This window comes from Leptonotus elevatus, chromosome 9, assembly GCF_054856555.1.
Source record: "Leptonotus elevatus isolate MCC_2025b chromosome 9, RoL_Lele_1.0, whole genome shotgun sequence".
Classification (NCBI taxonomy): Eukaryota; Metazoa; Chordata; class Actinopteri; order Syngnathiformes; family Syngnathidae; genus Leptonotus; species Leptonotus elevatus.
In genome coordinates this window covers 4659351-4682114 of record NC_141247.1, presented here as the reverse complement: position 1 = coordinate 4682114, position 22764 = coordinate 4659351, and the positions used below count along the sequence as shown (strand labels likewise).

General features: G+C 38.3%; 2 protein-coding genes and 1 pseudogene across 4 annotated transcripts in view; 2 read left to right on the top strand and 1 right to left on the bottom strand.

Annotated features, from left to right (window-relative positions):
• LOC147168041 (B-cell receptor CD22-like) overlaps window positions 1–7723 on the top strand; it is a 10583-nt gene extending 2860 nt beyond the window's left edge. Inside the window, exons 4-9 of one of the 2 annotated variants that reach the window (XM_086085071.1) lie at window positions 588–866; window positions 3536–3787; window positions 4113–4191; window positions 5545–5572; window positions 6807–7096; window positions 7222–7723. In XM_086085071.1, the coding sequence (XP_085941197.1) occupies window positions 588–866; window positions 3536–3787; window positions 4113–4191; window positions 5545–5572; window positions 6807–7096; window positions 7222–7282 (989 nt within the window). In that variant the 3' untranslated portion in view covers window positions 7283–7723. Of the gene's footprint in view, window positions 1–587; window positions 867–3535; window positions 3788–4112; window positions 4192–5544; window positions 5573–6806; window positions 7097–7221 lie in introns of those variants that run through there. The other variant, XM_086085072.1, reaches the window with a different exon arrangement.
• Window positions 7724–8820: 1097 nt separating this feature from the next.
• Window positions 8821–19922, top strand: LOC147168039 (uncharacterized). 2 transcript variants are annotated; one of them, XM_086085379.1, is made up of 3 exons: window positions 8828–9162; window positions 12941–13026; window positions 19579–19922. In XM_086085379.1, exons 1-3 carry the CDS (start codon window positions 8889–8891, stop codon window positions 19669–19671), a joined length of 453 nt encoding a protein of 150 aa, XP_085941505.1. In that variant the 5' UTR covers window positions 8828–8888; the 3' UTR covers window positions 19672–19922. The 2 variants fall into 2 exon arrangements, with proteins under 2 accessions (XP_085941506.1, XP_085941505.1); XM_086085380.1 differs by lacking the exon at window positions 12941–13026 and having other exon boundaries at window positions 8821–9162.
• Window positions 9609–10919, bottom strand: LOC147168040 (uncharacterized; annotated as a pseudogene).
• Window positions 19923–22764: the final 2842 nt, after the last annotated feature.

Below are 22764 nucleotides of genomic sequence, written 5' to 3'. Positions count from 1 at the left end.
GTAACAATTTGCCCCAAAATAGCTTTCCAATAGCCTTTTAATTTGATCATTTATGATTGAAATAAATTTTAATTAGTAAATTAACATCTTAGCTGTTCATAATGGGAACTCCTGCAAGCCTCTGGTCAATATTTTCACACTGGATTCGGTTCGAATATCCTGCCCCCTGTCTGCAGATGTGATGTCATGTGCGCATTATGTACGTAAAAAATGGGAAATGCAGTTTCATTTTTCAGCCACAGGTGGCAGTAGCGATTTGAAATTCAATTTTCTGCGTTTAATAGCTTTAAGTTTGGATTCAGTTACAAGATAGGTACTGTAAATCCTAACTCCCTTACTGTTGTGGGTGGACTAACAAGTACTGTATATACGTGTTTTAGTTGTAATAGTTACTGGAGAAGATAATTGGCACCAGCTGTCTATTTATTTCTTGAACTCTTTCAAATGTTTAGCTCACTGCCTAGGTTACGCCCTCTACACTAACCAAGGGCAGAAGAGTGAGGCATTGTTTTATTAGGTGATGAATAAAATGTTAATCCCGAGTTTTAATTCTCTGTCTTGGTTAACTTTTTTGTTGTTGAAATCAGATGCTCCAAGCAACGTGGTGTTGTCAATGACACCACCGGGCGACGTCATTAACGGAAGCGCTGTGACTCTCAGCTGCAGCAGCGATGCCAACCCACCCGTTCCACAAAGTGGCTACAGCTTGTATCGGGGCAATCAATTGATAAATCCTGGCCCGAGGCACACCATCTCGCTCCTTCAGCCCAGCCACAGTGGGCTGTATCACTGCGAGGCCTCCAACAATATCAGCTTGAGGGGCAACACGTTTGTGAAATCAACTGAGCTCAACCTGGATGTGCAGTGTATGTATCCTTACATATTGATTTCATAAACCGTAATTTTGAAAAATAATACACACTCGTGTATACAGTAATATACGCACCCTGAAAATCACCCTTCAAAAGCTGATTTTTCGTTGTACTCGTGTATTATACACTCGCCTGATTTTCTGGTATCCACGCACAAATGTTTTTAAATACTACCCACATAGATAAATTGTGATTTCTTGTGTTCAGATTAGTGCTGTCAAGCAATTTCTTTTTTTAACTAATAGACTAAGTGCAATTTCTGCAGAAATTGCATGGGAATGCTGAAAGCTGAATGCTAATAGCTGAATGCTAATAGCTGTATGCTAAGCTGAATGCTTATGAAGTAAATTGAAAGATAAATTGTGTGCATTTCCTTATATGATAGACAGTTGGTTTGCATGTAATCACTTAGCATAATTGCCATGGATACATTTGCTATGTACAGTCCTGGTTACTGGACAACGCACTTAACCAAGTGCACCACTGAGCAGTATCGCAGCTGGTAATGATGATCAGTTGTATGTATGGAAGTGGGCGTGGAAAGTGGGACTTAGAAAAAGTTCAATGTCCGTCCCATTGAAAATGAATGGGGATAAGTTTTAACGTTAAATTGTGCCAATACTGTAAGTAATGTGGAATCAGATGATAAATAGCCCGGAAGGCGTACATTTTTGAAGCAAGTTGAAATTCGAACTGTGTAAAAAAGTATTATGTGGGAGTTATTACACGGCAAAAAAGTGTGGAGAATAAAAATCCGAATAACATATGTGGGAATTCTGAAAGCACTACAATTAATTGTATAATTTTCTGGGATTAATCATATTTTTTCTATAAAGCCTGCAACAGATATTTATTTCCTTGAGTAAAATCTTGGAATTAAGGTAAAATGGTCAAAGATATATAAAAAAATATATTATTATTATTTAAAGACTGTTCTTTAATCCTTCTCCTGTAAAAACTGTTGAACAACTTTGATCAGAACTTTAGAGGCATCATTCTTTTATTCCTTCATAGAAACAATTTCCAAATCTTCTCACAAACAGGTTTTTTTCTGTTCAGTAGTGCCTCTATAAAATTTCACCTGGGGTGGCAAAGGGGTGGCAAAGGGGTGGCAAAGGGGTGGCAAGAGGTTCACTTGGGGGGCAGAGATTATAACCCCGCCACATGCACGCACACACACAATCCTATAGGGCATCATGTGCCAAAGGCATTAATCACACACTATGAGACAATACTGGGAACATTTATAATGTAAAATTTAACATTTTGTGTTAACAGATTCAGAGGGGGAAAGCGGAAGGTGTTAGACTGGCCAACCACGGAACCTTAACCAAATGCATCATGCATTTTCCCTCCTGACTAAAAGGAGACCCCCCCTCCAAGTTAACAAACAAGATGTAACTCATGATGTATGGTTGTGAAGTCTACAAAATCATTTTGTTGGGCAATTTACAGAAAAAGGCATTCAAACTCATCGGGGGAAGCTTCATCATGCAACATCAGGGGGAAAAGTGCAAATTCTTATACTGGCCAAGTCAATGGCCAGACCTTAGAGCAAAGGTGGGCATCGAGGGCCGGAGTCCTGCAGGTTTTGCATGTTGCCCTTTTCCAACACAGCTGATATATGATCAGCTTATCAACAAGCTCTGCATAAGCCTAATAACAATCCTGTTGTTTGGAATCAGCTTGTGTCGGAAGTGAGAAACCTCCAAACTCCGGCCCTCGAGGACCGAGATTGCCCACCTCTGCCTTAGCTTAATAGATAGAGCATACATTTTACCTTCTGGAGAGGCAGAGAGGCCAGAAACAAATTAAAAACTTAGAACTGAAAGTGCAGTAAAGTCCTGGAAAAGCATTTCAAATGAAGAATACAACAGTGTGTCAGTCAGTGGGTTGCAGACATGCTGCAGTTAGTAAGGGTTATATCAGCAAATATTAAATGTTAATGTCTGTTCTGATGCAATTGCTCAGTTGAAAAGTGGGTGGGTTCAACCAACAGGTGCTATGTCCTATGTTGTTTAATACATCTATATGTAAATAGTGGGAAATAAAAGCTCAAATTTTGAAGTTTTATCCGAAATTCATCTTTTGATCTGGAACCCAAATGACTTCAGTATACAACAAAAACAAAATAATTGACATTTCTGTTTATAATATCGGTCTATAAAAATGTGTGTTATTCTTATGGAATGTTTCTTATGGCTCTACTGGGAACGGATGATTCCCAAAAGCAAACCAACTTGCATTATGTTGTGACCAATGCAATCTCTTGTTTTAATTCCATACACTTTTTGTACCTGTCATAGTTCTTTCAAGCACACTAATGGCAAAATGTGAGAGTGTTGCAGTCATAATGAAGCATTGTGTTTTGTACGATATCGTACTAAATTGCTGGCTCTTGGCACATAATATCGGTACATAAATACTTCCATTTTCACTGATATGGGTGAGGTGTGCAAATGCTTTTGTCTACAGAAAAATATTGTTAAAGAAGTGTTATGTTAGACTTTTACACATTTCACACATTTTTCATGTTTCAACAGATAGTCTATTTAAATTTGAAATACAGCAGATTATTGTTGACATGGACCATTTTTGTTTCACAAGAGCATGTCAACACCAGATTTGTTCATACTGTCCGTCAAATGTCTTGGTTTGAACAGATGTGCCAAGTGTTGCTGATGGCAGTAGTGTCAAGGTGATGTGCAGCAGCACAGCCAACCCTGCCACCCACAACTATGTGTGGTACAAGTGGACAAGCTCCAGCTCCATACTCCAAGTGGGCTCGGGACAGGTGCTTTCTCTTTCCTCCATGGAAACGCCCCACACTGGAATCTACATCTGCCAGGCCCGGAGCCAACTTGAAGTCATCAACTCGACAAAAGTCATAGTTGCAATGGAGGGACAGAATTTTGGTTTGTGTTACTTCCTCTGTCAGTATATAATCAGCCAGTCTTTCATTGATCATGCTAACTCTATTTCTGAAACAATTTAGCTGTTGAAATGTAAATTACGTCCGGGATTCAGTCTCCCTTCAAAGGATTTGCCAGCTTCTTCTATTTTTTTTGTTATTTTTTATTTTTTTTACACATTTGAAACTACATTCATAATTTTCAAGCCATTTTCCCTGTTTTCTCAATCGCTATGCTTTGGTCAAATGACATGTATGGTCTGTTTACTAGTGACACTGATGGAAACCTATCCCCCCCCCCCCTCTCCCCCCCTACCCCATCTTTACAGGTTGTCTGTCTGTCCTGATACTTGGTGGACTTGGAGCCGGTATTTTCAGTATACTTGTTATAGTTCTAATTTTTCTCTGGTAGGTTACTGATGTCATGAAAGATCGTGTGACTCAATAGTTACAAGAGTATTTTTGACATCTCTTAACAAATGTGGGTATTTATGCACTTCCTCTGTATGCTAGGAGATGTAATTCCAGTGTTGCGCAACTTTGTAGACCACTATTGCCTAACCAGTTGTGCTGTAAGGAGATAAAAATCTAAGGGCTCATGACGGACAAGAGCCCATGAACTTTTACATTTTATTTTATTCCCCCCCCCCCCCCCCCAATTTTCCACATTGAAGTGGTGGGGCCCCAAATCTCTGGCAGCAACATAAAATGTAGACAACATAACATTATATATATATATATACACACAGTGGTACCTCGGAGTTTGCACATAATTTGTTCCTGCGAAGTGTTCGAAGTCTGAATTGTTCAACTTCTGAAACATTTTTTCCATAGGAAATAATGTAAATGCAATTAGTCCGTTCCCAAGCTCCAAAAACAGAAAATTCCTATTTTAATTTCTATTTATGTTTTTTTTTTACATTTACATTACAGTACAGTATTTAAAAAATACCTTACCATACCTGTTGTGGTGTGATGGCATCAGTGGATGTTAAATGCTATGTTAATGCTAGCTTTTGTTCAGTGCTGAGTTTGTGTATTTTACATTGGGCATATTGTTAGATTACTAAGCGGTCCTTGCGTGCTTGAACAGCTAAAGGGGGGTCCTCGTGCCAGTATTTACAGAAGTCGTCACGGAAGTTACAACGGTGCGATAATCTCCTTCCTAATTCCACTGTGTTTCGTAGCACTGTATGTTTTTCTTTGCTGCCACTGGCACTGTCTTTCTTTGGGCCCATGGCGAAGAAAATTGTCGTGGAAAAATCAAAATGCACTCGCGAGTATGGAACACCTCCGGGAGTATTCACAATCTGACGGGAAATGAGCAGTGCATCGTCTCAACTACCGCAACGTGAGCACTCGGCATTGCTTGGCTTCTCTCGGCTTCACTCGGCTACCCGTTTTCAAGGTACATTCGGCTTAGCTTGCTTTGCTTGGGTGTTCAAACTCCGAAAATGAGTTCAAACTCCGAGGCATTTTTTACTACGATTTTTGGGGTTGAAATCCGAATTGTACGAGTTCCGAGACGTTCAAACTCCGAGGTTCCACCGTGTGTATATATATATATATATATATATATATATATATATATATATATATATATATATATATATATATATATATATATATATATATATATATATATTATATATAATGTTGTGATGAAGAAACACATGTCAAAGAAAAAATTTGCTTCCAAACAATGAATTCAACATGCTGCTTTTCATATTATTTTATTGATTTTATTCTGTTTTGTCTTAGGAAGAAACAAAGGAAGAAGGAAAAGAAGGTTTGTATCTTCCATTCATTGTCATCTTTTTATTTTTTTATTTAATTTTTTTTTACAACTTGTCTGGGTCTGGTCAGACTTTACTTACCCTGTCCAACTCCCCTAGTTCTACTGCAGATGCGTTCTCTGGCCAGCCTCTTTTATGCGAACAACCCCCACAGCAGATAAACCTGTTGTTGACACAGAAACCAGCGTCCTGGATCCAGATTATTATGATGTTGCTGCGTGACATGTGCACCAAGGGCTGGTGCTGGTAATGGTGAACATTGGATGTGAAATATCACACCTCTGACTCACCATTCCGGTTATATGCATTTTATTGTGGCTTTGGGGTTCCAGGGACATTTAAGCTCTTGTACTACTTCTGAAGGCACAGCGCATCAGACCTCCAACTCTATGCCAGTTCTGTTCATACAGAACAGCAGCATGTGGAAAAGATAGAACAATACCAGCTTTTACAGGCAGTGTAAAAAAAAGCTATACCAGGGGTCTGAAACATGCGGCTCTGGAGCCACATGTGGCTCTTTAGTCCCTCTTCTGTGGCTCCCTATGGAAAAAAAAATATATAAGTAGGCCTAAAGTGGATTTTTTTTATTTATTTTTTTTTTAGCTAAAATGTTTTTAAATGAATTGATTAAATAAATAAAAAGAATGAATAAATATTTTTAAAATTTCCAAATTGTCAGAAAAAGAGTGACCAAAGGTAGATGAAAGTTTAAAGTCCAAAAAGTGACCACATAATATCCAAAAAGGAAGAGGAAAATAAGAAAATTCCCATAAAATGTCCATGAAATTGCCAAAAATGTCAGAGAATTTAATATAAAGGAAGAAAATAAACTGTTCAAAAAGTAACCATAAAATGTCCAAAATCAATAGAAGGCACAAAATTGCCTTAAAATGTCTTTCAAATTGCCCAATAAGTCTGAAAATAATAATTAAAAAAGGCAGAGAAGAAACGTTCAAGAAGTATTTATAAAATATCCAAAAACAAAAGAAATCCTGAAAATTACCATACAATTTCCACAAAATCATCAATTAAGTTTAAGTAGAGTCCTAAAATAGCTAGCTACATAAAAAAAAAAAAAAAAGAAGAGCCAGAGCTTGTTTGCTTGCTGGAAATCACATATTTACAGTGCACACTTCCCCCGGTTATTTGAAAATATTCCAAGGATATGTATATGGGTTTTTTTTTGTGTCTTGTACAACTAACCACTCATTATTATTGACCAATCAGGCACTGTTTCCATTCCAAGAGGTCAGCTCTGCCACCCCTGAAGATCAGTCCAACAACAACATGTATACGCCATCTCCTCAATCTGAGCCACGAAAATACTCAAAGAAACAACACTCAAATGTGATGCACGTGTATGGACATGGACAAACCCGGCGCCAACGCCCACGCTCACGCCCACACTCACAAAATAACAACTTGGCCATTTCCAATAATGATGAGGTTATCTACTCCACAGTCACCATTGATGTAAAAAAATCCCATTATGACCAACACAGATCACAAGAATCCAGGTAGGTTTGACTGCCCAGGCTCTAAAACACTTCCTATATTGATGCAAACTAGTGACATGTAGCGAACATAGCAGGTATGTTACATTCCTGTGCTCATTCTTACTTTTATATTTTTTCATCCATAGGTTCAAAATGGGACAGACTGCCGACTCGGTAATCTATAGCACTGTGGCATTATCTAGTTGAATGTACATTTTTTGTTTGTGAGGTTCAAGTGTTATTGCATTTATCTCAAATGCATCTTGTATAATTCTACATATAATACATACATATTAGTGTAATTCTGTTTTGTTTTTTTAAATCGTATCTTTCATGACTCAGGGTGAATGCAATACTGATGCTGTGTACTGTATCACAACTTTTATTTGCATTAAGGATCTCGTACCCTGAGTTACCCAAAAAAAACAGAGGCGGCAAACCTACTGTGTACTTTTAAGTACAAAATACAGATACTTGTTTAAAAGGACTCTGGTGAAAATACAAGTACTGAATATATGTATACCTACTGAAAAAATGAAGCAAAAAATCTAGCCGAATTATATTTAGAATTGCTTGAAACAAGATGATTTTTGTGTGTGTGTGTCAAAAATGTTTATTAAGATTTTGATTTATAAACATTTACAAACACGCAATTGTCCATTCATTTTCCGAACCGCTTATCCTCACTAGGGTTGCGGGCGTGCTGGAGCCTATCCAAGCTGGCTTCGGGCAGCAAGCAGGATACACCCTGAATTAGTCGCCAGCCAATCGCAGGGCACAAATAGATGAACTGCCATTCACACTCACATTCACACAGTGGACAATTTAGAGTGTTCATTCAACCTACCATATATTTTTATAAGAAAATGTATAAGTGTCAATATTATACAAGAAAAATAAGCAACACACACACTAATGGGTCAAAAAAAGCAGTAACCATTTAAGGCATAATAAAATTTCATTCAAGGTATATTAGTGATAATTCATTAAGGTATTGCAATGCATAAATGAAATGAAAGTTATTTTCTTTTTTTGTTAATTTCAAAGTCTGTGCACAGATTCAATTCTGCCCCAAAACATATTTTTAAAAATTAGAAATGATTTGGAAATGATTGCTTTTTGTAAGTAAAATGTGACAATTAACAGAATAAGATTGATCACAAAGGACAAATACTTATTATGTAAAAAAATAAATAAAATTCACACACATATTTTTAAAAATTGCTCCAAAATGGAAGACTCAGGGCAAATATAAAATAAATGTGAAATTTTCTCTGACTCACTCCCACAGAAGGTGCATTTATCATCCAAGTCGGTGAACTTTTGTGTTGTATTTAAAATGGAAGCTGTCTTATTTTATTTGAAATATAAAACTGTCAGCCAATTTATGTAATCTAATTTTGTGTTCTAAATTAGCTACAAAGCCTATTCATAGCATGTTTATTTATACAGTTGTTACAAAATATATTCATTTTTGAAACTGTAATAGAAAGTGTTTGAGCCTTTACGTTTTGAAACGTCATATGACATTTGATCTACAGTACTCTGAGGCAAAGCATTTACAACAGACCTTAAACTCTTTGAATTTAGCTGAATAGTATTCTGATTTAAAAAAAGAAAAATAAAGAAACAAAAAAACATAACTATAAATAATACCATTGCTTTCAAATTTCTGAAACATAAATGACAGTATATTCTTGAAACCATGTTTTAGTGACTTGACTTCATCACCAACTTAGTTTCACGTCGTCTGAATTGGGCACTGCCGCCACCTGCTGGCTGTAGCGATACAAATAAAGGAAGGTTTATATTAATGCCGATGGTAGAAGGCTTCAAGATGTCGAAGAAAAAAGTAGAAGTTAGCACCTCTGGACTCAAATCAAAGATGAGAGAGGAAGCGCAACATAAAGAGAAGCATGGTTGTAATGGGATTTCCAGGCATATGCGCAGGAAAAGGAGCACGAGAGAGGACAAAACCTCGGTGCCTCTCAAAGTCAAATTGCCAAAGTTAGCCAAAACTTCTTTGCCCCAAGATATCGGCAGCCAGAAGACACCCAGAAGAGCAGCCGTGTTCACGCAGCCAAAAGGTAGGTAAGAAATAAATAAATAAAGAAAGAAAAACTGAAATAAGGTTAAAAGATAAAAATAAAAAAAGCCACTCTTAATGGGGGGGGGGGGGGGGGGGGGGGGGGGATAATCACGTTGTACAGTACTGTGTGTGTGTAGTTATTTTTAATAGGTAGCTTGTCTGGCTAGTCCGTGTACCTTTAGCCTTCAGTTAGCTAGCAGTCAATTAACAAGCCCAAGAATGTGTCTGTTGATGAACAAAGCTGGTCAATTAAGTCATAAAGAGGAACACATTTAAAAATATAATGTTAGTATCTGCTTTCTGGGCAATTTATTAAAAAAAAAAAAGAAGCAATTTGACCAACAGAGAGTAGTTTATGGAAACACGCACGCACGGACGCACCCCCCCCCCCCCCCCCCCCCCCCACACACACACACACAAAATCATCAGGTGACAAGATAGCTTTTACAAAGACAAACCTTGACATGCAAAACATGTGCTTGCCTGGTCCAGATGATCCACAGCACTTGTTGTAGTCGTGAATGACTTTGGGCTTTTTTCCCCCGTTCTCCATCTCCTCTGGTTCTAGGTGCCGCGTGCTCAAGATGAGGTCATTTTTCCCCTTCTTTGGAACGTAGGAGAACAAAGTATGATCTTTGGTAAAAGCAAAAAGGCCGAAAAGGGCCACTCTGCCGGTCACTTTCACAAGCTTTCACAAACCTTATGTTTGCGAATTGTTCTTACTAATGCCTTTTTTTTTCTTTTTTCTTTTTTTCGCCGCCATTGGGAAAGACGTAAAAAAAAAATAATCAGGGGTCACTGTGTTTCCCTCCAATTTGGAACACAGGTCCCAAACTACCCTCATCGCCTTTTTCTCTCTCTCGTTGGCCTACAGCAGGCTTTCCTGTTCCTGCTGGCTTGGATGGCATATATTGTCTAAATGAGCAGCGGCCCTGAAAACGAGACAAGCTGCTCATCAATGCATACATCCCTCCCTAAGTTGAACATTTTGGGCATGAGGGCGTTCCACATGTTCCATATTTCGCTGATAGGAGAGTTTATTTTGGTGGTGACGCTGTGGCCTGAGGAGTCTGTCATCTAACCGAAGTGTGCGCTTGATTTGGCAGAAGCGTCCATTCGCTATGGTTTCTTAAAATATGGGCTTTCCACTATGTTTGTTTATAAGATGATTATTGCCTCGTCCTTTGAATTGTACAACCCTGCCAGGATCAGCAATCCCAAGTAAGCACGCAACTCCAGGAAGTGACTGACCTGCGTCCTTGGAGGTTTGTCATGTCCAAAATTCGCTGTAGGATGCCCTTATTGAAAAATAAATTAAACACAGTTTCAGGGCTGCTGATCCTGGTTACTGCGTAGAGGGTTGGCCCAGGGGTAGGAATCGGAGGGGGGACATAATGTGTGGCCACCTCGTGAGTAGTTTTTTATTTTTTGAGCGCCACTCACTGACATCTTCGCCGTTATCGCCATCATTTTCATCATCCTCTACCTCCAAGGATGCAGGTCATCTCTGCCCTCTTCTTCCTCGCTCTCACCTCTGCCATCATCTTCATCTACTTCCCACTCCTCGTCATGCTCAGCCACGTATTCGTCGTCGTCAGACTCGTCGCCCTCCTCCTCCGGCATTCAAGGTCGTAGAGTAGATTCTTTAACCTCTTCCGAGCTTTCTGAACAAGCATCTGAATGAAATTCTTCTTCGGAATCGGTACGTTCTAAAACGAGACGAATCACGTCCTCCAATGCAATCCGTCTTGTCATTGCTACCGGTCATGTTGGAAGAAATGCAAAGTAGTGGTCATCGTGGGAACAACCCCAAAATGCCCAGAACCAAAAGGAGTAAAGATATTTAAACACCCAACCAGTACGAGTTGAAATTCAAACAATAACAATAAACAAGCGCATTTTTTTGCATTTATGGGCAGTACCTTTTTATTGTCATGTGCACACGTGCAAATACGCAAACAAACTGGTAAAATGTAAGCTCCCTGGTGTTTTCCCCCAATGCTTTCTCTTTGATTAAACACACACAAAAAAAACATCAAAATGACAAATAACACCAATGGGGTATATATGTTCCATTGGTCCCCCGATTTGCTGGTAATCTTTATTATCAGAGTGAATATTATGAATGAATAAAGACTAAAAACATACAAAGAATGTGTCAATGCAAACTTTTATATATTTTCCAATCTTTTTGGATCTGCTAAAATGAGAGCCAAAACGTTGATGATAGGGACGTAACATTTACTTAAGCCACGATTTTTGATTTTCAGTTCCCGAATTTTGATTATATATAAATATATATATAAATAAACAAACATGTTCTCAGCTTTGTGCAGTGAGACAGATAGTATGAAGAATGAAGATCCAGGAGCTTTGTTGAGGATTTGTGTTGATTCTTTAACTTTTCTTCCTTTACAAAGACTTAATAGATGTCTGCTCAACAAATGTAACAATGAGCCCCTCTACTGGACTAATAAGACACTACATCACCGCAAGTACCACACCATACCGTACCACTTTATTTATATAGCACGTTTAAAAGACAAAGTGATGTACATAAAAAAAAAAAACACACATGGAAATATCATTACATTAAAAATAAAGCGTGTTAAGAGACAAAATGTGGGAGTCACTCCTGGCTTTTAAAAACCAAAGAGTCAAAATAAGTCTTAAGACGTGATTTAAAAACCTACACTGTCGGGGCTTGTCTAGCAGAGGTAGCTCGTTCCACAGTTTTGTGTAATTAAGTGTAATTCATTCATGTGATACAACCAGTCCCGCCTTTACCTACTCATAGGCCCTGGGGCAAACCGTCAAATATAGCCCCCACTCCCACAAAAAACTAAATAAAATAAAAACTAACCACAGTCTAGGGGTGTGCGATCTTACAAAAGTAAAATGTCACAATTTTTTAATTATAAAATCACGATTTCGATTTTATCATGATAAAAAAAAAAAAGAAGACAAATTAGTAGTTGCCATCATAGAACTCCTTTCCTTCTCTCTCTCGCTCTCTCTCTCTCTCTCTCTCTCTCTCTCACACACGCACAGGTATCTGCAGAGTAACACTGCCACCTAGCGTTGTAATCAGGCAACATCATTGAAACAAAACTGAGAATCACAGATTATCAAATTTTTCCAAACACGGAGACCGGCCCAAAAAGCTTTGCTGGGACGGACGGACGGACGCACGTTGCCGCAACATTCTATGGCATAGAGTGACATAGCGTATATCCAGTTGAGGAAAGCTTGGTGTGATTTCTTTGACATTAATCTTTGCTTCCTTCCATTTCTGACAAGACAATAAATTACAGTTTGCTGCTATTCAGAATGTGAATTTAAGAAAAAAGATTGTATAGAAAAGGACACCAATTGTTCATTTGTTATATTGTCATATATCTATTGTTTAATAAAAACCTTTGTTTCAGGATTAACCTGCAAAAAAAGATTTTCAAAATCGTAAAGTTGCTCCTCAAATTTAGCAAAACTGCTCCTCAAAGAAAATTTTCGAGCTTTGAAGCATGTATTTTGGGGGCGGCGTGGGTCAGTAGTAGAGTGGTCGTCTCGCAACCCAGAGGTTGTGGGTTCGATCCCATGCCATTGTAACCACGTCTAAGTATCTTTGAGCAACTTACTGAACACCCAGTTGCTCCTGATGCTGCGTCATCAGTAGGTGAATGAGTAGTCAAAATGTAAAGTGCTTTGAAGGCCTTGTAAGGCGGAAAAGTGCTATATAAATTATGTACTGCAATAATGCAGATGTTTTGTTTTGTTAGTTGCTGGAATGGATTGCAAAAATGATAAAGATCCTATCTCCTCCTCCAAGAGATCCCAAACCAAAAGACCCAGCGACAAAGAGAAGGTACAGTAGGTTCTCTTTGAAGCGCTATGTGTGTTGATTGTTAACGACAACATGTTTTATGGCAGGGGTGGGCAAACCCGGTCCTCGACGGCCAACCTCCTACAGGTTTTGGAGGTTTCCCTTCAACACAGCTGATATATGATCAACTCATCAGCAAGCTCTGCATAAACCTGATAACGTTCCTGTTGATTGGAATCAGCTTGTGTTGGAAGCGGGAAACCTCCAAAACCCGCAGGACTGCTACCCTCGAGGACCGAGTTTGCCCACCCTTGTTTCATGGTGATCAGTTAGTGTTACAAGAGAAATTGAAACACAAAAGCGACATTTGATGTATACACGATTTAAATTTGGTCAAGGGATGCTCCTGTCTGTTTTGTCATTATGCAGTTTGCATTGTTTGTTTGTTAAAATTAATAAAAATTATAATAATTTTTTAAAAAAGCGTCGTTTCATGGTGCATTTCTTAGCTTTTTCCGAAACAAAAAAAATCTTTACAATATGATCTATGCGCCCCCACTATAATGTAAAATGTAATAAGTTCACTTAACTTGATAAAATAGTTTAAAAAATCAGTGAACTGATTGCTTCAAAATTTCCAAGTAAAGTAGTATTAATTAATTATTAGTTTAAAGCTGAAAATAAATGTGTCAAGACAACTCTGATAATGGCAGTAAACGAGTGAAGTTAACTAAAAACAACTTTAAATATAAAATATAAATTCAGAAAACTCATACAGTGGCAGCAAACTTGAGTAAAGGTAACACAATTATTTTTTTTTTTAGCTAGATTGACTATAAAATGTCAATTTTGTCAACTTAAACTTGTGAGTTATTAAACAGTTCTTGTAAATAGTAATGTTTTAGATTTATATGGTGCTTTTCTGTAACACACTCAAAGTGCTCACATTATTCACACACAGTAAGGTGATGGTAAGATACGTATAGCCACTGCAATGAGTTAAGGTTCGTTTTAAGTAAGATATATAATTACATTTTACAAAATGCATTCTAATTAATATTGCTTTTGTGGAATATGAATTCAGCAGTGTTTTTATCAATCTTAGGGGGCGGCCATTTTGCCACTTGCTGGCAAATGAAAATGACATTAAAGTTGGGGGGGGGGGGCTGAATACTTTTGCATACCTTTCAGTTAGTTAGCTATAAAACAAGTTTGAAATAAGATAGACACTTTGGCCCAATCCCATTACTTCCTTTTCACCCTCATTTATCTCTCCCCTCTCCCTTCTACTTCTTCGAGGAGGCAAAGAAAAAAAATCCCTCTGGGAATTGGGAACGCACTATCGTTATCCAATCCGCTACGTCATCACCTCAAGCTCTGCCGCAGCTGCGTGCTGGTTGTGATGTAACGGACGCAACTATTGCGAGCGTTTACTAAAACACACACAATTGTGCCAATTTCTGACAAAGTATAGTGTACATTCAATAAAACCACTATCATTACTATGACATTCAATAAATATTAGCATACTTACATCTATGTGTCTCCTGCGTTTTGTTATTCCTGGTGTCGCCATTACATCCGCCATTGATTCCTGCGGTGTTGCCAAGGGGGCGTGACTGTAGTAAGGGAGAACCGAGGGAGGTCGGGATCTATCTTCGTGAAAAGGGACCGGCAGCCCTCATCTCTAACCGTACCCCTAGATTTTACGGAGAATTGGGAAACTCCTTTTAATCCCCAGAGTTTGGTCCTCGAGGGCCCGAGTCCTGCATGTTTTTGAGGTTTCTCTACTCCAACACACCTGATTCAATGATCAGGATCATTATCAACTAATCAGTGCTTCCTGATGATCTTAAATATGAATCATCTGTGTTGAACGTGGAAGACCTCTAAAACATGCAGGACTCAGGCCCTAGACGACCGGTCTTTGACACTCCTGCCCAAAGCCCTTGTTGATGTCTTGGCAGAAGAGGAAACAGATGAGGATGACTTACCAATCCATACAAATATGGATGATGATTAGGAAGCGAAAGAAGAGGATGATTAAAATCCGGTTATATTTTATCATAGTACAATTTTATGGTTAAGCTGCACTGTTAGGGATGTGTGTGCGAAGGTGTGCATTTTGGATCCCACAGAGCAGACAACAGTGTTTAAAAAAGACAAAAGGTTTAATGCTAAGACAAGGCGCAAGAACAAATCCAAGGAGTACAAAAGAGTTAGTTAAACAGAAAGCGCATGGAACAAGCCATGGCGAAAAACACAAAATAACAAAAAGTACTACCCTGCTACCTTGCTTGCTGCCTACAGATTTTAAAGCAAGCTAATTGCTGATGAGCAGCAGGTGCTCTCTGCTCACCACTGTTGTCATAGCGACAATAGAAAATCAAGTGAGGAGCGAGCAGCACTGAGGACACATAAACATCACATGCACTTTACTATTTCTCAATTTGGCTACACAAAATGTTAACCTATTGTTAACTCTTTGACTGCCAGACGTATTCAGAAAAGGGATGCTGTCAGTGCCAGCAGATTTAAGCATTTTGACTGATCTTTCAAGGTCCACAGAAAATGTTCTGTTTGGACTATGGAAACACACATACTACCAAATGAAAGATTGAACTTTCATCTTTCATCAGAAAAAGTTTGTTTCTACCTTATTCCGTTCTTTAGTAATCAACAATAGAAAATGGTTAGTTTCACCCAAATGCACTTGTTTTGGACCAAAATACGGAGAAATCAAGCTTTTAGTGAAACGATATTATTTCATGCACTCTAGTGAATTTTACACTTCTTTTTGTCCATGAATGATGCCACAAACACCTAAATAGTGCTTTACTTCTATAAAACACTACCACCAAGAATGAAAAAGTGTTTTTTGATAGCAAAATACGTTTATTTACATTCAACAGTGTAACAATTTGGCAAACTATTTACAAATGTGTGCAACTGTGGTACTATTTACAATTATGTGGATGTTTCAACGACAGTTTTTCTTTTTGTGTAACACTCCCCTGCGTGCAAGGAGACGCAACATGATTTGCACAACAGATTAGTTTCACTGCGATTGCCCCTTCGCGTGCACTTTCTTGCCGGCCTATTTTCCGGGGAATAGCAAGTATATACTGCAGTGTGTGTTGCCATCACGTCTACTATCAGGATCATGTTACGGTTACGTTACGGTGGTGTTACGTGTGGCTTCCTCATGTCCTTCATGTTCTGATCCATCTTATCCACTCCATTCATGGTGGCATCGTAGTCCAGAACCAGTGTCTTCTCCGTGATCAGACTGTACCCGCTCCTCCGATTAATATGCATTGGACTCGGGGTACTCTTCATTGTCCGATCGAATGTTTGCTTGTGCAGCTCCGGCGTTAGCAGCGCTAGCCGGTGAGGCTTTATGACGTGAGAATAAAGGCCGCGTCCAACTGTGGCGTCAACCTCGGGATTCACCATCATCATCATCATCACTGTGCATTGGTCGATGCTTTTCGACTACTCTCCATCGCCCGATCGAATTTCCGCTTGTGCAGAAGTACCCGATCGGTTGTGCTGCGCGTTTTCCGGCGTTAGCAACGCTAGCCGGTGAGGCTTACTACGTGATCATAACGGTCGCGTCAAGGCTTCCAACTTTGGCGTCAAGCTCCGAGTCATCATCATCGTCGACATCAATGCGCTTTTTAGTATTGATCGATGCTTTCCGTCTTTGAAAAAAATGCTCAAGTGTGAGCTGCTTGCAACCGGTCGCCATTGTTGCTTCATCAGCCATTGTTGCATCATCAGCCATTGTCCCCTCAACACTCTAGCTCCGCCTCACGTCTTCTACTGACGCCCACGGTGGGTGGCCCACCCAATCTTGTCCAAAGAGAGTCATCGCTGCCATCTAGGGGCCAAAACGAGTAATTTTACTAACTAGATCTGCTTGATACTTTCAGCACAGCTGTCCAAGGCTTTTATCCACCCGTTTCCCCCCCCAAAAAAAAAAAAAACCCATAGTGAACGTCTTTTAACGTCCTCGGCGCCCCTCCGTAGGTTTTTACTAAACGTTTTATAACGTTTATGGCGGTCAAAGAGTTAAGAAATGTTCACAAGTCATTTTTATTCCTTGTTAGGATCTTGTTCTTTTCTAAATCTCCTATTTGGTTCCCGGATTTTGTGTAAACATATTTAATGTTGCGCCTTGATACCCTGGGGCATAACATTATTCACTTTTTATGTAATTAACTTTAGATAGTATAGTACTACAGAACCCCTGTTTCAAATGTTTAAGATTTTATTTAGATGCAGAAAAAAATAGCTTATTCTGTTATTTTCTTTTTTTTTCTTTTCCTCAGATTTAGGGTACAGTGGAGTATTTTGGCCATAACTCCTCTAATACTTCAGATGGAAAGCTCATGTTGGACTTAAATTGAAGGTTACAAATGTGGGAAGTTAATTTACATGTGAGGCAGTATAATAAAATGTTTTAAATGGATCACCTTTGATGGTAATTTGTCAGGCGGAGTGACATTTAAAAAACAAAAAAATATATTTTAGGGTATGTTGAGGGTGATATTTAGGAATTGAAATACGGTCCCGAGTTGGGGTTGGTCCCTATTAACTAGTGATGGCCCAAGGTATGAGATAACAGGAAATCATAGTTGAACAAAAAAAAAGGTAACAAAAAACATCATGAGGAGTGGACCTGGCTCCTGGCCTACAAACTCAAATGTATAGCTCTGAAGTGCATGTGCCTGGAGAAGACGAAGCAACACTAGAGTAAGCAACACCAAGTGCAACACAAAAACAAAGAAAATAATGTGTAAATAATGGTCCAATAGCATGTTTGGTTGATCATTTTTCTACTAGCAATTTAATGTTGTGGTATTTGGGAACAGTAGGTTTTACATTAAGGGGAATAAACCCCATGCTTCTCCACTAGAAGGGAGAGATATATAGCAGGGCTTGATCTGCTTTTTGGGATTTTATAGTAATTACATTGAAAAAATATATAGAAATGACTAGGTTTTAAATGTGACAGAAACTAACTTTTGCATTTTGTACCCAATTTTGTAAGCCCTGCCCTTGCTAATAGTAATGCAAGCACATTCTAGCACAATAAAGTGTGATTGCAGTTCATTATTTGAGCTCCCCAAAAATATATATATATTTTTAAACTTATTATCTCCTTATTTAGGCTTTATGTTTAGAGAATATGACGGGTGGTCAAATCAATTTCTTTAGCACTCTTGACTTTATTGTTTTCATAATTGATCATTTACAACATAACTATTGACGTTGGGTACTTATTTGAATGTTTAATCTATTTTAGATTGATACATGATACAAATACATATGAAATGTACATCTTCATTAAAACACTGTAAACTAAAGTGGGCCGGTCTGAGCCATGAAACTCCAGTGCTAAAAATGAGTCCCAGTCTGGCCCCTATAAAGCCTGTTTTCCATCTGTCCCTCCTCCAACACATCTGAATCAAATGATCAGCTCTTCAGCAAGTTATGCAGAAGCCTGATAACGGTCCTGATTATTTAATTCAGGTGTGTTAAAGGAGGGAGTTCATGGAAAAACAGGCTGCATAGGGGCTCTTTGGGGACCAGGCTCGGAGACCCCTACGTTATTTAGGGCTTGTTGGTGGGCTGCAAGAAAGACTCCGTTCCACCTGGGAGGACCGGAGTCGTGCACAGCGTTGAATGTGGGGCTGCAGGAGCCAGTGATTGTGCAGCAGATGGTGAGCCGGCGGGCTCGCTGCCAAGAAAGTAAAAAAAAAAAACACCGCCTTAATTTCGCTAAATTGCTACTAATGTTGCTAAAACTATGACCAATCATCACCAAAATTTGTATGTACATCTCTACTCATGCCTATATTAAAACATTTGCCCCAATATTTGGGATTTTATGGAGCTGAAGCCTTAATATTTATAGCCTTTGATATTTTCGGAGGTTGAAGTGGGCATGAGTAGAGATGTGCACACACATTTTTAATGACGATTAGTCATGGTTTAGGACATTCTGCATCATTAAGCTTTTTTTTTCCACAGTTATTACAGTAGTAACTTGACAGGATTTCCCCAGAAAGAAGATCTATAAAGATCTATATACATGTTTGTTTGTTTGTTTGTTTAAAAAAAAAAGGCCTATAAGCTGTGGCTTCACATTTTCAATCTTGTATTCACTCTTCCATGGTTTTTTATTGTAAATATCATCAAACAAAAAACAATCATTCAATAGTTTAATACATATTAGCTTATAGTATCCTAAAAATAATAATAATAGTTTTAATCTGGAACTACAAACTAAATAAATAAATAAAGATGGGGGTGGGGGGGGTAATCTGTTTTTGTATTCGTACTTAAATTCAAGTCTTGACCACACGTTAGGATAACATAAAATCACACACTGTAAAGCACTGTGTCTTGCTCATTAAATAGGAACATGGTGTATTATCTCAAGTTAACGTAGTAATGTCATCATGTGGTATAATGGTTCAAATGAATGGTTGTTGTTTTTTTGGTGTGAACAGTCATTTTGTCTTTGTAGCAGCTATCTCCATGAACAGAATAATAAGGCACTTCTTACTATTTCGATTTGGACAGGCAAGGCTATCTGTTCTCAAGACCATCTCCAAGATGGCGGAGGAGAACCAGATCATCAGGAATCGTCTGGCCTCTCTCAAACAGACCGTCTGATGTTACTTTGACATTGTTCTCCACTTTCTCACTGTTCTATTGTTGCATAGGTTTCTGAAGCACCGGTTGTTTCACAGTTAACAGTTGTTTTCTTTTTTTTCTTCTTTTTTTTCTTTTTTAATGGTTGATGTTTGCCAATTGTTTTTACCTTCATGTTCCCTAGCCATTTATAGCAGTTGTACACAAGTAACAATATTTGTATTATTTGTTACACGTAAATCTATACATTAAACTTGTATCCTTATATATAATTTTTCCTTGATTATCTTCGTTTGAATGTACCTTTTGCTGATTGTTTGTTCTATTAGGGGCAGTATTTGATACCAGAATGAGTTAATTATGCTGCCTCAGATAGTTACTAATTACAGCTACATGTTTCTAAGGTTTGATGTAAAACGTGTACATTTTTTTTATGTGGTCAAATCAGAAAACAGCGGCCTACTTCAAACCTTAGCAATATATATATATATATGCAGTGCAGAGTTCCGACCCCTAGATGTCAGTAATGCCTATGGCATGGGTCCATGGGGGCATGACAAGTTAGGCTGTGTCCGAATTTCACTGGCTTTTCAATACATTAATTTGCCTTTGCGTATTGGATCAAGTGAGGTGTCAATCAACCAGTGGCCTACATTGTTTTGCTACTTCGGAGTGGCTAATCTGTGCATGCTAACTGAAGCTACGACCAAGAATAGGCGGATTTTTTTTTTCTGTACTCTTTGTATTGTTTAAAAAAAGAAGAAGTTTGCAGCAGCAAATAACGTGGCTTTATGGATGTAAGGCTTGGTGTGGACTAATAATTTTACTGGAATACTTTTATTGGAATCTTAAAAGGACTATTTTTGATGGAGCTTGACATCTTGGAAATGTATGAGGCTGAAACGGTGATTTAAATCTTTATATATACTTTGTTTCCGAATACTGGTTTGGTTTATTGGTTTTGAACATATAAACATAAACACATTACAAGTACAAAACACCAGTTGAAGTAAAAAATATAAAATTAAAGAAAGACAAGAATTTGTCAATAATAAATTCCATAATTTACATGTTCAAAGGAGTAGGAAGAAGTACAAGAACTTATCTAGTCCTACTTTCTATTATTTTTTATCATGTTAATATACTAATAAGTTGTTCTTATTTAACTCTTTGACTGCCAAGCATGTTCAGAAAAGAGAACATGTGGGTGCCAGCTAATTTAAGCATTTTGACTGATCTTTCAAGGTCCACAGAAAATTTTGTGTTTGGACTATGGAAACACAGATACTACCAAATGAAAGATTGAACTCTCATCTTTCATCAGAAAAACAAGTTTGTTTCTACCTTATTCCGTTTTTCAGTAATCAACAATAGAAAATCGGTTAGTTTCTCCCAAATGCTCTGTTTTGGACCAAAATACGGAGAAATCAAGCTTTTTGTGAAACAATATTATTTCATGCACTCTAGTGAATTTGACACCTTTTTTTTCCCATGAATGATGCCACAAACACCTAAACAGTGCTTTACTTCTGTAAAACACTACCACCAACAATGAAAAAGTGATAGCAAAATACGTTTATTTACATTCAACAGTGTAACAATTTGACAAAACAATTTGGCAAACTATTTACAAATGTGTGCAACTGTGGTACTATTTACAATTGTGTGGATGTTTCAACTACACAGTTTTTCTGTAAAACTCCCCTGCATGCAAGGGGACGCACCACAGATTAGTTTTACTGCAATTGCCCTTCGCATGCAGATGGCAATCAACAGCGAGATGACTCAGCGGGTGCTGTAGGGGGTCCATACACATTTCCTATTGTGATATATTTGTTTTCATGGAGAATCACTTTAACAAAAATACACTCAAAATGATTTGGTTCAACTATCTCCGAAACATGATTGGATGCAACATATGTAACCACACCACCACCTCTGCTACATGCACCATTTGCTAGGTGGTGCGACAGACTCAATGACGACAAGCTCTGTGCAATATTTTTCTCTTTACTGAAGCGGCTTGGAGTGGATGTCGGTAGTGCGTATCATTCTCGTGGAGGTGGCACGTGGATAATTCAGAGCATTGCGCTAACTATCAGCGGGGAGTTGAGAGCAAAGCTGTAGTCATCTGAATTTTGGGGGCTCCTTTTTGATGGATGAAAGGACATCACAAAAAATGAGCAGGAGGAGTGTCTAGTGAGGGAGAATTTACCTCGGACTTCCTTCGACTAATTGAACCGGGTGCTGATCAAACTGCTCAAGCCATAACCAATGGATTAGTGAGACTTTTCGAGGACGCAGGATTGGATAACTGGACTGCTAAGCTGGTCGCTGTTTGCACAGACAATGCTGTTGTTATGTTGTTATTGTTAGAGGATACGCTTTTTCCTCCGCGTGTTCGTTTTCTTTCAGGTAGTGAGAATGTTGGTTATCTGAATACAGGCTGGAGACGATGAACAGTTCCTTCAAAGCTTTTATTTCTACAGAATATTCCGAGCACAAATGAGTTACAGACAATGGCTGTAGCTTCTCACAAGTGCAGAGTTTACAGAGGACTTACAACATTCTTATACTATCTTGAAGGGCGGTACCACAAAGTTTCCAGTAAACAGTTCAACAAAGTTAACCGGACATGCGATAATAAAGGACACTATCCAGACACAGAACAAAGCTCATTTGAGGAATAGAGGAAGTTATACAGTCATGACTACACCTGGCAGAGATAGCGATAACACTCAAGGTGAGGATATATTCGTAGAACAAAGCTCAACTGAGGAAATGAAAACAGTTATGACTAAATCTGGGCAGAAGACACACTTCATTATTTAAAAAATATATATATAATTTGATCCAATTTAATTTTGAAACAAAATTTTTATGTGATTTGATTTACAAACAAATTTGACTTACAAACAACCTCTCGGAACCCATTGTGTTCATACGTTGAGGACTACCTGTATATTTGATTTGATGCCATTCTTGACAAATTGGAGAGAGCTACGGATGCACCGAAATGAAAATGTTTGGCCAAAAACGCAAACCGAAACGGCGGAAAAAAATGATGGCAATTTTTTACGATCATTGCATTTATTATATCCATCCATCCATTTT